The 16,187-nt window shown below is 43.5% G+C and overlaps 1 protein-coding gene across 1 annotated transcript in view; it reads left to right on the top strand.

Annotated features, from left to right (window-relative positions):
- Positions 1-16,187, top strand: part of RDX (radixin) — a 100,790-nt gene that overhangs the window by 50,971 nt on the left and 33,632 nt on the right. Inside the window, exons 4-5 of the mRNA XM_037890479.2 lie at positions 1,469-1,564; positions 14,071-14,345. Of these exons, the coding sequence (XP_037746407.1) occupies positions 1,469-1,564; positions 14,071-14,345 (371 nt within the window). The remainder of the gene's footprint in view (positions 1-1,468; positions 1,565-14,070; positions 14,346-16,187) is intronic.

Here is a 16,187-nt window from a genome sequence, read left to right as displayed (position 1 = left end):
TAGGGTTGGAAGAGACCTCAGGAGGCCATCTAATCCAACCTCCTGCTCAAAACAGGACCAACCCCTCCCCTTTGTCAAGCCGGGCCTTAAAAGGACTTTCCACCACCTCCCTAGGTAACCCATTCCAGTGCTTCACCACCCTCCTAGTGAAATAGTGTTTCCTAATATCCAACCTAGACCTCCCCCACTGCAACTTGAGACCATTGTTCCTTGTTCTGTCATCTGCCACCACTGAGAATAGCTGAGCTCCATCCTCTTTGGGAACCCCCCTTCAGGTAGTCGATGGCTGCTATCAAATCCCCCCTCACTCTCCTCTTCTGCAGACTAAACAAGCCCAGTTCCCTCACCCTCTCTTTGTAAGTCATGTGCCCCAGCCCCCTAATCATTTTCGTTGCCCTCTGGTGGACTCTCTCCAATTTGTTCACATCCTTTCTGTAGTGGGGGGCCCAAAACTGGATGCAGTACTCCAGATGTGGCCTCACCAGTGCCGAATAGAGGAGAATAATCACTTCCCTCGGTCTGCTGGCAATACTCCTATGAATGCAGCCCAATATGCCATTAGCCTTCTTGCCAACAAGGGCACACTGCTGACTCATATCCAGCTTCTCATCCACTGTAATCGCCAGGTCCTTTTCTGCAGAACTGCTGCTTAGCCAGTCGGTCCCCAGCCTCTAGCAATGCATGGAATTCTTCTGTCCTAAGTGCAGGACTCTGCACTTGTCCTTGTTGAACCTCATCAGATGTCTTTTGGCCCAATCCTCCAGTTTGTCTAGGTCACTCTGGACCCTATCCCTACCCTCCAAGCAAAGCTTCTGACATCTAAAATTTTCAGAAAGCAATCAGTTGTATTTGTCTCTAGATAAATGGATGATTCCATTGTGTAGCTTCTAAAAGGCTGGTATTAGTCTTGTGGTTTAGTTAAAATTAAGACATTCTACTTCTTGCATTTTTGGCTAGGGCATCAGCAGAGATCTGGGAAGTGGCCAGTAAGACAATGCCACTGACATCACTTGGAGCGCTCTCCTCCAACACTAGTACTGCTAGCCATATCCATTGGTTATAGGATGCAGGAAGAGGAGACATTAAACAATGAATTACTTACCAATAATCATGTCTGTTGTCATCTTTCCTCCCCATCCTAATCCCATTGTCTTCTTCTCTTGTTGTTTGGATTGTCTTGCACTAAAAGAAAGCAGTTGTTTGGCCTACATGTTCTTAACTTGAGTGAGAGACATATCACTTCATGCTGACTGGTTGTGTATGGAGGAAGATATTACTATAATTAAGAGTAAGCTATTCCTTCTTGCTCTGTCTTGTATACAAATCTTTTATGGGTTTATTTGCCTAAGCTGGTTGCTCACAAAATCTTGCTGTATATTGTATCCGAGTCTGAACTTGTGTTTTGAACCATTACACCCAAATCCAGGTGCCCTTCAGGTGATTGATTTAATGACTCTTTTACTTTTAGGTGGTGAAAACAGTTGGTCTGCGTGAAGTCTGGTTTTTTGGGCTGCAGTATGTGGACAGCAAAGGCTATTCAACTTGGTTGAAGCTGAATAAAAAGGTAAAATATTCTTGATTGTTCAGATGAACTTTCAATTTGAAATAGTTTCTATGCAGACTTGCTAAATATTATATTACAAATTGTAATCTAATTAATGGACAGATTTCTTTAAAGGTTAGTTCAGCTCAACTTTTTATAAACCAGTGGAATCTTACTGCACAATTGTATCGGCATTTTATTTGACTCAGATGAAGATGTGTTTTACTGTACTTCAGTTACTGTGGTGATTTGTACATTAAAAAATCTCTCTCATATTTCATTATCCTTGATCACAAACGAGCTTTCTTCCTCTGTCCCTTTCATGCAGCAGAATTTATTTTTGGGGAAGAAAAGTTAGGAATAAGTTTTAAAAAGCAATGCAGTATGAATATGGCTATGGAATTTCCCATTTATATTGATACCTGTGTTAGGCCAGGATTTTCAAAAATGGGTTCCATCAGAGGTGCTATTTCAAACAGAGGCAAATGCCTTTTGGTATTAATTTTAGCCTAGAATGCTTTTCATTTCATGTTTTAGAGAAACTGCCAGCCCTGCACGGCGCAGTGATTCTGGTTTTTTTAGGAGCAATCCTCAGATGTAGAGCTGGGTGGGAAATGATTTGCTCATCTCATGAAAACTTTTTTGAGATTTCAAAAATTTTCCTAGTTCACATCAGAATTAAAAAGACCTTTCCAGTTTCTTTTCTGCGGGTGGTGGAGTGGGAAAGACAGATATCCACCCCAGAATAACCAGTAACCTGGTGATTAGATGCCGGCCAAAGACTTACACTCACTTGGGATGTGGGAGATTCAGCTGTAAGGGACTGGGGTGCAGGAGGTCTGGCTGGGCTGGATAATCCCTAATGTGTGGTAGTAGGTGAGCAGGGGTTGGAGGAGTCGCTAGAATCAGGCTGAATAAACAAGAGTTAGGGTCAAAGTCAGGCCTGGGTTGGAGACTGGAGATCAGAGGTAGGATCAGGCTAGTGTCAGGAGGAAAGAGTCAGGGTCAGAATCAGGCTGGGATCAGAGGCCAGAGATCAGAAGACGAGGTAAGCTCTGTAGTCACAGCAGGCCTGAAGTCTGTGGTGTTGCCTAGACAGCTTCCTGAGGCACCCTTCAAGGTTAAATAGGGTGGTCGGCCAATCAGAGGACGCAGGGTAATGTCGCTCTGGCTCCCTTGGGCAGTACTTGTGGCACTTACTCTCCATGGTGCTCCCTGGCTGTGTTTCTGCATGGCACTGTGGGAATGTCAGCTGTGCTAGGCTCTACAGACCTGGGTTCTAGTGCTCACATCCTTACAGTGAGTGTCCTAACCACTAGCCTATTGGCTATTCTGCGTGACTTTCTCTTCATATCTCCTGTCGTATAAATAAATATTCATTGAGCCAAAATTGATTCCATTGGGGCACTCACCTGCTATGTGGGAGACTCAAGTTCAAGTCCCTGCTCTGGCTATTCTGGAATGGCTTTCTCTTTATGGTTTTGTCCAGTAATTCCCTCCTGAACCTTGAGGGCATATCTATACTGCAATGAAACACCCATGGCTCCATATCTCAGAGCCCGGGTCAATTGACTCAAGCTCATAGTGCACATGCTAGGGACTTGGGTTCTGAGACCCGTTCTCCTTGTGGAGTTTCAGAGTCAGGGATCCAGCCTGAGACTGAATGTATACACTGCAATTTTTAGCCCTGCAGCCAGAGCCCTACAACCCTGAGTTAGCTGACCCAGGGCAGCCATGATCTTTTATTTCAATGTAGATGTTCCGTGAGAAACCTTTAGTCAGATCTGGCATGTTCCTGTGAAAAGTCATGGGTTTGACAAGTGTGCATTTTCCAACACAAAATTGTTAAGTTGAAAAATTTTTCCAACTAGCTGTACTCAGAGGTTGCCATTTATTCAGCCTTTGCCCCACATTCTGATAGGCATGATGAACTGAATCTGTTCACCTGGAAGGTTATCTAGGAGATTTCAAACTCCCAGAAGCTCAGTTTCATATAAATAATTGTTTTAAAGCCTACAATTCTTTTTGGTTCGTTCTGGTAGCTTTCTTCCAATGCTTGAGGAATCTAGGACTTAATGGATAACTTGGCAGCAACGTTCCATTTTTGTCTCTAGGTAGGAACTAAGCAAAATATAGTCTTGGGAGGCAACTTACCTTTTGGAATAGGCAATTTACTAGAATTTTCTCTTGTCAGCTCACTTGATGAGAAGTAAATACTCTAGATAACCCATGTCATGGTGGTTCTTTCTGAACTTTCAGTTTGTAGTGGACATAACATTTTAAGAATGGAGTACTTTTCAGGTCTGTCTTCATTAGAAGCACGTATTCAGTGCCTTTTGCTTTGTCTTAAAAGTTGAAGAAGAGAACTGCAGCTGAAGGATGGATTTCTGATACAATGATGAAATAATTGCCTTTATACGGTCCTGCTATCTCCCTTGATTCTGAGAGCACTTTAGAAAGCAAGACCTATTGAGTCATTTAGGCACTATCATACTACAAATAATAAATAATGTTGTGACTCTCCTTGATCATTGTGTTCCCCAGCCCCAGCTGGCTCTGGTTCATCAGTAAAATATAAAAATATATTTGAAAATTGCCTATATCTTTGAATGGACATAATATTATTATGTTGGAAATTTAAATTTGTCATATGTTAATTAGGCAGATTCTACTGCAAAGTAGTAGAACTAGAACTTTTTTTCTTTTATAAAACAGTGTCCATACAGATTCTTCGGGGGGGGGGGGGGAAGAGGTGGGACTACATATTTCCTTAACCATTGGGTACTCTTTACTTTTAAGCCAGTTTGCACACACTTTTGGGCAACCTCCAGTTTACTGAACTTTAGCTAAGAACTTGTAGGGTGACAATTGGTCTTTACAAATGAAATCTAGGGTATTTTATTGTAAATATTTTTAAATTACTACATATATATTTGAGTTAAATGTGGATGGGGTTGATTGGATGTAGGTGTAAATAATAATAATTAATAAGAACAATAATAAAATAAAAATGCAAAAATCATAATTTTAGCTTAAAATAAAAGTTTTCACCATGACGTACTATTTTAATTATGTGCATTTTTAATTAAAAATGTTAACATCTAGTAAAACACCAAATCAGAGCCAAATATAGATAGTAATGAATGTCTTGCTCGAGAGCAGGCAGGCCAGGATGAAAAAGACCATGAGTGAAATCCTGGCTCTATTTCAGTCAATAGCAAAAGTTCTACAGATTACAATCCATAACTTTTGTGGACAAAAAATGTCTCAAGCATGGTTCTTGTCACAGAAATCGTAGACATAACAAGCATCTGGCCTTAGACATACATAATGCAGTCATCTTTTGGATCCATAGTTCTCAATAATTTAGGTATTTCCTTATTTACATTCCTCAGAAAAGGACTGTAAAACATAAACCCCAATATTTTTAAAATTTGGGATGAATTTTATTGAGATGAGAAGGGGAAAATCTACATATTTGTCTCGTGTCCTGCAAGCTGTTAAGCACATTTAACTTTTATGCAGTAAGAGTAGTTCCATAGAGCTCAGTAGGACTACTCACAATGCATAAAGTTAAGCATGTGCTTACACGTGAAGGACTGGGGCTTTTGACAGTGTTTTTTCTGAACATTTCTATTACCATTTGCTACATCTGCAAATTTTACTTTACATTAATTTTAACCTGTTTGTCTCAGCAATGGTTAGTATTGAAATGTAAATAGGACTAAGGAAAATAAGTAAAATCAGTTTATTCATGTCATATTGGTGATGAAAGCAAAATTTTCTTATGCCTTCTCAATCCATTGCTAGCTTCAAGCACTCAGCAGCTGACCTCTCAGTGATCTGCTGCATACTATATATCCATCTTCTCTCTGGTCATCCCCTGCTATGCTGACCTACCACCATTCTTCCATGATAACTTTCTCGGGTTATTTTCATCTCTACACCTGATGTGACCAAAGTACATAAGCTTGCGCCTGTTGATTTCTGAGAGCAAATTCTGCGTCTCTCCAACAATACTTTTGACATAAGCATTCATCATCTTTTCCATGCAGGAGATACACAAGAGTCTTTGCCAGCACCCTATCTCAAAAGCTTCAGGGTTTTTTTTTTTTGTCGGTCGCCTTAATGTTCAATGATTCCCGTCCATAAGTCACTATGGAAAAAGTTAAGCTTTTCACCAATCAACCTTCATACATTTTGAGATGCCACATTATTTCCAAACTTTTGTAAGGGAGGTGATGGCTGAGCAAACCATTCTTAGTCATTTTCCAATTTCTTTGGACAGCCTCTTTGGTGGGATATGTATGATCCCAGATAACTGAATTAATCTGTTGCCTCTGTCACTTGATTGTTAATTGTGATATCCACTGGCATCCTTTTTTGTTAATAATGTCAAAGTGGATGGATTTACATTTCACCTCATTCAGGGATAGTCCATGATTCTCACTATTTTTACAGACTCCCAACTTTTGTTGCATTGCATTGATAGTTGTGGCGAAGAGCGTCCTGTCATCAGTGTATCTGAGGTTAGTTAAGAGGTGTTGATCAATGGAAATCCCAGCTCCATCCACTTTGTCAAAATCTTCCAGGGCTTGTCTCAGAATAAATTCTGCATACATGTTGAAGAGGCTTAGGGATGGAATACACTCTTGGCTCATACCCTGCCTGTCACATGACCAGGATGTGGACAGTAATGCCTAGTGGTTGGAGCAGGAGTCAGGCTTAATGATCAGAACAGGAGTCACATCTGGTGGTTAGATCAGGAGTCGGCAGCCAGGAATTGGAGCCCATGGTTAGAGCAGGAGCTGGAGCCAAGGGGTCAGAACTGGGAGTGGGATTCCAGATGTCAGACTTGAGGAATTTGAGCTGAGGATCAGAATTCAGTTACTTGGAGTGAGGCAAGGCAGGGGGAAGGCTGAGGTTGAGCCCAAGGTGGGAGCAAGGCTGGGAATAAGTGGGCAAAGGGGCTATCATAACCACCAATGAATCTTTCAGGAGCCACCTAACTACTGCAGCTGCTGGGCTTAAGAGCTGGTCTGCTGCCTCCTCAAACCAATCGGGTGGTGTAGCCACTTAGGCAGCTTACTGCAGGCTAGTTGGTCTCATTAGGTTGCCTGGATACTGGCTCTGCTGCAGCCTCTGATTCCTGACACGGTCCAGTGGAAAACAACTAGTTGTTCCCTGCTGCTGCTTTCACCATAGTCTATTGTTGATGGTACAGACTTTCCAGGAGTTCAGTAAGGTGCTTTGGAATCCCCATGTCTGCCAGTATCCTCCAAAGATGGTCATGTTGGATGGAATCAATTGCTTTTGAGTAGTCAGTGAAACACATGATCAGTGAGTGACTGTACTCCCTGTATTTTTCAGTGACGTGACAGATGTTTGCGATTTGATCATGCATGCCTCATCCTTCTCTGAAACCAACTTGTCGTGGTTGTAATTCTGCTCCTATCATTCATTTCATGCGATTCTGGATTACGTAGAGCAGAGCTTAGCTTACATGCAATATCAGGGAGATAATATGATTGTTACTACACTGTTATGTCACCTTTTTTGGTAGGGCCAAAGGATTCCCTTCATCCAGACATCCAACCAATTTCTAGTCATCCATACATCACTGCAGATTTAACAGCTCTGCTGGTATGTTATCTACCCCTGGTTCTTTCTTTCCCAACCTTCATTTTCATGATAGTGTACAGCATTTCCTCTTGTAGGATTGATGGCACTAGCTCTGTACTCTCCTTTCTGTTGCTCTGTATTGTAAGAGGCATACAGATGGACACAGTAATCTCCATTAGCATTTGACATCATCTTCACCTAGGACTCTGCCTTCATGCTCATTTGTTATGTTCAATTGTAGGGGAAACTTTTTGTTAATAAGTCTGACCAATGTAAATATACCTTTTATATTGTTACTCTTTGTAACTTTCATGTTCCATGCATTTTGCCCTTACGTATTTGCTGTTGTCTCATCTAGTCTGCTTTTGGATCTGTCTGCTTAGTTCCTTACGCTCTCTCTGATGTTCTTCTGTCTCCAAGCCATTCTCTTTCACTCGGCATCATTTTTTCATCAGCTCAAATGCCTTCTCGGTTAACTATGGTGTAGTCTGACATAGATTTTTCAGAATGTGTGCTGTGGATGCTTTGAGCATGATAGTTTTCATTTTATTCCAAAGTTCATTTGGGTTGTTCTTTCACCTGTGACATGCCTCAAACCCATTCTGGACAGAAGTCATGTATTTTAGTTGATTTTAGACAAGTCCAGATGTATCAGAGCGGCTGAATGTCTTAAATGTTAATGTAATGTTTGAGGCTAATGTTGATGATCTGACCCTCAGTCTGCACTAGGGAAAGTCTTTGTCCATTACTCACTCTCCAGCATTGCTGTATCATTATATAGTCAGTTTGGTTCTTTGTCATGCCCTCTGTTGGCTTCCATGTATATCAACTTCTAGGATGTTGGGTGAAAATAGAGTTTGTAATGACCAGGCAATTAGAGCAGCACAGTTCAACTAGATGTCCTCCTCTCATTTTATAGACCACCAAAACATTGTTTCCTATTACTTCTTTGAGATCCTACACTTCCAACTTTCGCATTCAGGTCCCCGATTACAAGGGTAATATCTTTGCTTGGTCTATTAATAAGTATCTCTTCCAGCCATTTGTAGAATTCAGCAATCTGCAGCAGCAGCTGTGATAGGAACTTAAACCTGTATAATCAACATACTGACTGCCTTTGCTTGAAGGTGAATAGTGATGATTCTGTCGCTGATTGGGTTGTATCCAAGCACAAACTTTGTCTCCTTAGATAAGTTAAGTGCCACTCCATATTCTCTCGTTTTCTCAGATTCTGACTGTAGTACACTGTGTATCTATCCATAGTCGTGAAATTACCCATACCATTCCATGAGAGCTCTGAGATTCCACATATATCTATCTTACATTTTTCAAGTGATTTGGCCAAAGTGGTGAGATTGCCTTCATGCATACTCCTCACATTCCATGTTCCATTCCATCATTCTGATGATTTATCTATGAAGGTTCAGGTCATTCTTTTCCTTAGTGTAAATATCAGGCACTATACATCCCAAAGGAAGTACAGTGCTTGACCACGAAGGTCAGGCTGCATTGATGCTTGCCACCATGACAGTAGACAGTGCCACCTGTGATTGGCCGGTGACAGGTGTTAAGTGACATTCAGGTAACTTGGCAAACCTTAGGAAGTCCAATGGCTTCGGATGGATGAGCACTGGAGGTGGGTAGTGGGAGCAGCACTGGAGGAAACATCATCAGAAAGTGGAAGAGTTAAATCTATAGATTTAACCAAAGCAGCCATAGACTGGAGGGAAACCTACTTTCTCCCACAAGAACTATGATGATAGATCAATGTTTTGCCTTTGTTCTACGTATGGAGCTGGGTAGTGAGACCTCCCAGGCCAGAAGGCATGATAGATTATACTGGGAAGGAGGTTCCAGCCATTAAGTGTACAGATTTTGATTATGATGGTGATGTATTGAATCCTTTGGGGATTCCTGATGTTTGCACCAAGTAGAGCCAAGTGGAGCGGAAAACTCTGCACAGAAATACAGCTTTTGCCAAAATGCTAAGTAGGCATCTATTAATTGAGTTTATAAAGTAAATCTGTGTAGAAACGAAAGGTGGTATTATATATAGTATGTTAATGACTTGTAGCAAAATGAAGTGATTGCTGGAATCAGATTATACCCTCGGACATCAGGAACAAGCATTTTTGGCACATTTATAGCAGTAGACTAAAGGTTTTAAAAAGAACCTGACTCTCTATGCCATAAAAAAGAGTAGATTCAAGAGTGAATGTGCCACAATTCTTCTTTGAGTGATGGCCCTGTAGGTGCTCCACTTCAAGTGTTGGTGCATTCCTGTGCCTTTGATTGGAGAATTTCAGCAGCAGTGCCCGTCCAGGTCATGCATGTGCAGTCCCTGTCTTGTGGCGCTGTTGGCAACTCACCTAGCGCGTGCACAACCCGACCCCCTCAGTTCTTTTTCAACTGTGCTCTGCCTGAAATAGGGCTCCCAGTAGTGTCACAAAGTTAGCTCATTTCACGTTAAAATAGTTTACTTAGCATAGTTTTTAAGCTTAGCAGTTCAGTTACTTACCTTTTTCCCCATTTTTCTTCCTAGTTTTAAAAAAAAAATTGTTTTTCCTAGACTGGCTAAGTTCACACATGGGGTGAACCACCATCTTTTCAGTTATGCCTGGTTCACCAGGCTTTAAGTGCTGCCTGTCATGTCAAGATGCCATGCCGGTATCAGACGGATACTCGCAGTATGTCCGCTGCTTGGGTGAGTTGCACATCCCTCAGAAATGCGCTCACTGCAGCATCCTAAAGGCTCAAGCTCGGAGGGACAGGGATCTGTGCTTCAAGCTCATCTTAATGGAGAAGTCTCTGCACCCAGCTTCAGACCTCAGCCAGCAGTCTACCTCTGGAAAAATATTTCCAGAGACTTCACCCTCTTCTCAGAGGAAGGCTCATTCCTCTAAAAAATCAACGAGCAAACAAGCAGCAACTTCTCCTCAGAGAGACCGGACCAAAAAGAAGTGATCTCCAGCTCGGTCTCTCTCCTTGATACCGACCGCACCACGGCTGAGTACCTATGAAGCACTGGGATCCTCCAGCAGTGCCTGCACAGTGGCCTTTGCCAATCCCCAGCGATCCTGTGCAGAGGCAAGAGCAAGCCTACCTCCTCCACCGTCGACACCGCTGAAGATGACACCAAGACCTCCAACACAGGCTATGCCTGCTCCACCAGCTTCCTCAGGACTGATGAGTGCATCGACAATGATGCCATTGGTACCAGCAACTCTACCACCAAAACCATCAGCACAGTCGACTGTGATACCGAAATTGTCGGCACCAAGATCTTCAGTGCTGAAGCCATGGCACCACCCCACTTCCTTCATCAGAAAGACCTATTAGTATTGGTGATGCTGGACTCACCATTTTTCGGCACCAGCGGCTCTGTGGTGCACACAGTACTGAAACAACCCATCTGTCCAATAGTCCCTCCATTTTCCAGCATGGAGGAAGAGGATTTTTTTTCCTCACACCACTCCTCACCTATAGAACCGGACCCAACCCCTTGACCTCTGTGATTGAGGTCTCATTATAGGCATGACATACAGCCATGGTACGGGCACTTTTGGATGGCCTCACCCATGCCATTCCTCACACAATGGCCTTACTGGGACCCCTAGGCCACCTATGGAAGGCAGTACAGCAGGCTCCCCATTTCCTATAGGAAGGGGATTAGATTGACGTTGCAGGCATCTAGGGTGGTGGGGGCAGAGTTCAACGAGGCAGTTGTCAGTGGGAGGAGAACATAGAGCCACCTACTGTCAATTCCTCCTCTTCCCTGGACGAGGATTATACCAACACCGGAACTCCGTTCACAGGAGGTTCGTCAGGTTTATCCTGGGAACAGACCATTATTAATACGAGGTCCTACCTTTCGGCCTTTCCACAGCGCCTCAAGTTTTCTTTAAAATTCTTGCAGTAGTAGTGGCATACCTGCGCAAGCAAGGAGTAATAATATTCCCCCTACCTGGACGGCTGTTTACTAAAAGCAACCAACCCAGCAGATGCTGTCGACATTACTTACAGGGCGATTGATTTTCCAGAATCTGGCGTTACAGATAAACACACAAAAATTGACTTTAAAACCCGTTCACCAGCTAGACTTCGTCAGGGCCCATCTCGACACCCTGAAAGCCAAAGCGTCATTACCAACTAACAGGTTTATTATTATGACCAACCTCATCTCTTCAGTAATGAACAGTCCACACATATCAGCACACACTTGCCTTCAACTCTTAGATCACATGGCTGCAACCACATTTGTGGTACGACATGCGCATCTCCACATGCGCGATCTTCAAGGCTGGCTCAGAACCATCTACATGCCACACAAACATGGCCTAAACAGACATCTTACGATGCCAACCAAACTCAAAGATTCTTTACACTGGTGGACATAACCCAACAACTTGTGCATGGGGATTCCTTTTACTCGGGATCCACTCTCTATGATACTCACTCCTTGATAGGCTGGGGAGTTCATCTGCAACACCATACAATTCAAGACAGGTGGTCTCCCTCCGAAACATAGTTACACATAAATCTATTAAAACACTGTGCAGTTTGCAATGCGTGCCTCCCCTTCCTGCCGTTGATAACGAGACTATACAAGTAAAGACCGACAACATTGCTTGCATGTTTTTTATATAAATCGACAGAGAACAGCCTGATCCCACTCCCTATGCATCGAAGGCATGTCACTGTGGAATTGGTGTATCTGACACAATATCAGTTTCTCAGCCTCCTACCTGCCAGGCTGTCAGAACATTAGAGTGGATACATTAAGCAGGGAATTTTCTCACAATCACAAATGGGAACTAAACGATGTGGTCCTGCTGAACCTATTTCAACAGAGGGGACCCCCATCTATCCACTTCTTTGCAACATTGCAGATCTACAAGTGCCCACGGTTCTGCTCGAGAACAGTTTGGGATCCCAGTCACTGGGGGATGCCTTCCTCCTCAAATGGGAGGTGCCACTGCTATACGTGTTCCCACCAATACCATATTATTGAGGGTAGTAAACAAGATATGAGTGGACAAAGCCAAAGTCATACTGATAGCCCCAACGTGGCGCAGACAGACTTGGTGCTCCTACCTGTTGCAGATGGCACTACGTGCACCACGCACTCTCCCGCTCCAGCCGGACCTTCTATCGAAGAATGATTGGCAGGTCCACTCGGAAATACTTCACCTGAAGGCATGGCTCCTACATGGTTCCATCATGACAAACTAACCTGTTTAGTAATACTTTTTTAGCCTGTTCTGAACAGAAGGAGGTCAACCACACACCAGACTTACCTTCAGGAATGGAAGAGGTTTGCTATATGGTGCCAAGCCAAGCAAGACAGTTTCCGTAACTCTGCCCATGATATTGGACTACATCTTGGAGTTAAAAAAAACTTGGGACTATCCACTAGTTTGATCAAAGTCCATCTTGTGATGGAAGGCTATTAACGCCTTCCATCACAAGATTGATGGGATGTCATTGTTTGAGCACCTGATTACCAAACACTTTCTTATGGGCATACAGAACATTTACCCTGAAGTACGCACACCCACAGTGCCATGGGCCTTGAACCTGGTATAATGCTGCCTCACTGGAGACCCATTCGAACCCTTGAGGCATGCTATCTGATACATCTGTCAATGAAGGTAGCATTTTTAGTAGCCATTACATCAGCCTGCCATGTGGGTGACTTAGGGGCTCTCATGGCTTACCTACCTTCTACCGTTTTTTTTCTCCAAGGACAAGGTCACCCTAAGACCACATCTTATTTATACCTAAAATATCTTCATCCTTCCACATAAATCAACCAATCCACCTTCCTGTATTCTTTCCCAGGCCTCACGAGAACACATAGGACTACATACCCAGGGCATTAGACTTGCACTAGCGTTCTACCTCAATAGAATTGAGCCTTTCAGAAAATCCCCAAGGCTATTTGTCTCCACTACCAAACGCTCTAAACACTATGCAATCACCCAGAGCTCAAGATTGAATGCACTACTCGAGCTAACATGATTTTTTTCAGATTATCACGGTGAGAAACTAAAATTACCACAAGCCTTCAGTAAATTTAATGAGGCCTTAAGTAGTCTTTGAAAGTTGTCATGTTTCCCTAATTAAATTGAAATTATTCATAGTGCTGTGTGACTCAAGTCATTGCTACGGCTATGTTTAGTCACAGGTATTTTTAGTAAAAGTCATGGACAGGTCATGGGCAGTAAACAAAAATTCACAGCCCGTGACCTGTCCATGACTTTTACTATATATCCCTGACTCAAACTGGCGGGGAGGGGGGAGTTGGCTCGGGGGGTGCCGTGGGTATTCAGGTAGGGAACGCGGGTGCTGGGAGGACGGGTTGCTGGGACTGGTGCTGGTTCCCTAAGCAGCTCCTTGGAAGCGGTGAGCTCCAGCTCCTAGCTCCACGTGCTGCCTGTGCTCCATCCCAAGCCCTGGTTCTGCAGCTCCCATTGGCTGGGAGCCACGGCCAATGGGAGCTGCGGGGGTGGTGCCTGCGGGCGGAGGCAGCATGTGGAGCTAGGAGCTGAGGGAGGGGAGTTCCTGTTGCCCTTCCGGGGAGCCCCCCCAAGTAAGCACCGCCCTGCACCTCCAGCCCTGAGCCCTCCCACCCCCAAACTCCTGTTGCTGGGGGGCGGGAGAGCCCGAGCTGCTCAGGTGGTTCCCGGGCCAGCCACGTGGGTTGCTGCAGAATTCACGGAGGTCATGGAAGGTCACAGAATCTGTGACCTCCTGGACAAACACGGAGCCTTAGTCATTGCTAATAACTGGCTTGCCAGGGAGAGTTGGATTAGTCTGTTATTGCCAGTTAATTGATTGTTACTGAAGTAAATACACTAAACATAATATAGAGCTTCTTTAAAGTCTTTAATTTATATTTTCAGGTAACACAGCAAGATGTAAGGAAAGAAAATCCTCTGCAGTTTAAGTTCAGGGCTAAGTTTTTTCCTGAGGATGTATCTGAGGAGTTAATTCAGGAAATAACTCAGAGACTGTTCTTCCTGCAAGTCAAAGAAGCCATTTTAAATGATGAAATCTATTGTCCACCAGAAACTGCAGTTCTACTGGCTTCCTATGCTGTCCAAGCTAAGTATGGAGATTACAATAAGGAGATTCATAAACTAGGCTACTTGGCCAATGACAGACTTCTCCCTCAGCGGTAAGTGGGAAACTGCAGCTGCTTTATGGATGCTGCAGAATTGTAAACTTGCTAATGAAACATTTTTTTAGCTTTTAAAATCCGAGTATCAGTTTCTTCAATAATATAATTCATCTTCTCTTTAATGTTAGGCCATATGGTGGTGGTAGTTCTCTGAAGTGAGTGTTTGTTTTATTGGTAAAATTTAGGAGTAAAGGAGGAGATCATTTTGGCTTTGAGTAGTGAAGAGTAGGCATCAGAATTGTACAATTCTTGTGAGAACTGAATTTTTTGTAACTCTTCAGCTATGTCTTGAGGTAACTGCACATATTTAGTCGAGCAACTTCCTCTGTGTTCCAATGAGTTTATATTAAAGTGATATATAATTCACTTTCCTACCTCTTCTCTGGAATCAATTCCTTCTGTGAATAAATATTGGAAACATCCAGTTTGCAAATCAATGGGGATTTCTTAATAGAGCTGGGCAAAATATTTTGAATAGTTTATTTGCCAAAATATTCAGTTTTGGTAGACCTGAAACTACTAGTGAATTTGACATGAATGTGCCAAAAAATGTTGATGGGGCACTAGTGGTGGTGATGCCTTCCTTATAACTATTAGCCCAATTGTTAGGGCACTAACCTGGGATGTAGGAGACCTGTGTTCAGCTCCAACTGTACGGGGAGATGTCAGCAAACCAGTAAAGTGCCTGAAACCACTATGGTTTATTGCTAAAAGCAGCCAAGTCAGCAGGCCATAAAGTGGCCATGTAGCAAACTCAGCTTGACCAAGGCAAGAGGGGAGGGGGTTTCGAGTGCCACAGAAAGGGCAGCTTGACCCCATGTCCTTCCTGATAAGAATTGTGTTGAAGTTGCTGATCCATGCATTTTAGAAGAGCAGGATGTGCCCCAGGAATGTCTATTGGGGCCTCAAGGTTGCAAACTCTGGAAAAACCCACACCTGGTTAATCAGTAATCAGAAGGAGCCTCTTGCTCACCCATTGGAACTGCTTGCTTAACAAGTTTTCTTTAAGGGATATGTCATTCTATTACTAATATATAAATAAGGGGGAAAAGTTTGAGGTAGTGTGACTCTTCAGGACTGGACTTTCCCTCTGGATGCATCTTGTGTTCCCCATCTGCCACTGTGCCACTCGAGAGCCACACTCAGCTTCGGTAATTATCGCGGTTTGGGGGTGTTTTACTAACCTGTTGTGGATGTGTGTAAGTGCTTGAGACTAAGAAAAGTTTAGCTTTAAGAGAAAGCACTCGTGTTGTCCTGTTTGTGCCAGCCATCTATCGGTCGGATGGCTGTGGCTTCCCTGATTTGTTTCCTGACACCACCTCACACAGTAAAAGTTATCAAGAACTTTGGGTTGAAAGAACCCCGGGTAACACCCCCTCTGCCTGATGTGGAGAAGGGATATGAACTTGGGTATCTACATTGTAGGAGTGTGCTCTAGCCGCTGAGCTATGGAATATGCTAGCATTGGTCTCTTTGCCTCTCCTGATCAAGCTTCTTCACTTTCTAAAAATAATTAAGTAGTTCTTGAAGCAGCGATGTGAACTTCTCTCTCACATCCTTGGTGAGTGCCTTAACCATGAGCTTACAGATATTCTGACCCTTTCCCTAGCCCAGTGACTGTATTGTTGTTCATATACTCCTGGAGGAATTTTGTGCCACTGCGCATGCGCAGAATTTGTGTCTCCCACAGATTTCTTTGCTTGCCCACAGAAAAATGACTTTCTCGCAGGAAAGCAAAGGGAAGCCACAAGAGCGGTCATGTGACCCTCCCCAGCAGTATGTTTTCAGGTGCCCAGGGCAGCTGGCAGAGGCAAATCACTGTGGGGCAGGGGGTGGGAC

The sequence above is a fragment of the Chelonia mydas genome, chromosome 1, assembly GCF_015237465.2.
Source record: "Chelonia mydas isolate rCheMyd1 chromosome 1, rCheMyd1.pri.v2, whole genome shotgun sequence".
NCBI classification, from domain to species: Eukaryota; Metazoa; Chordata; order Testudines; family Cheloniidae; genus Chelonia; species Chelonia mydas.
This window is presented reverse-complemented; position numbering and strand designations above follow the sequence as displayed.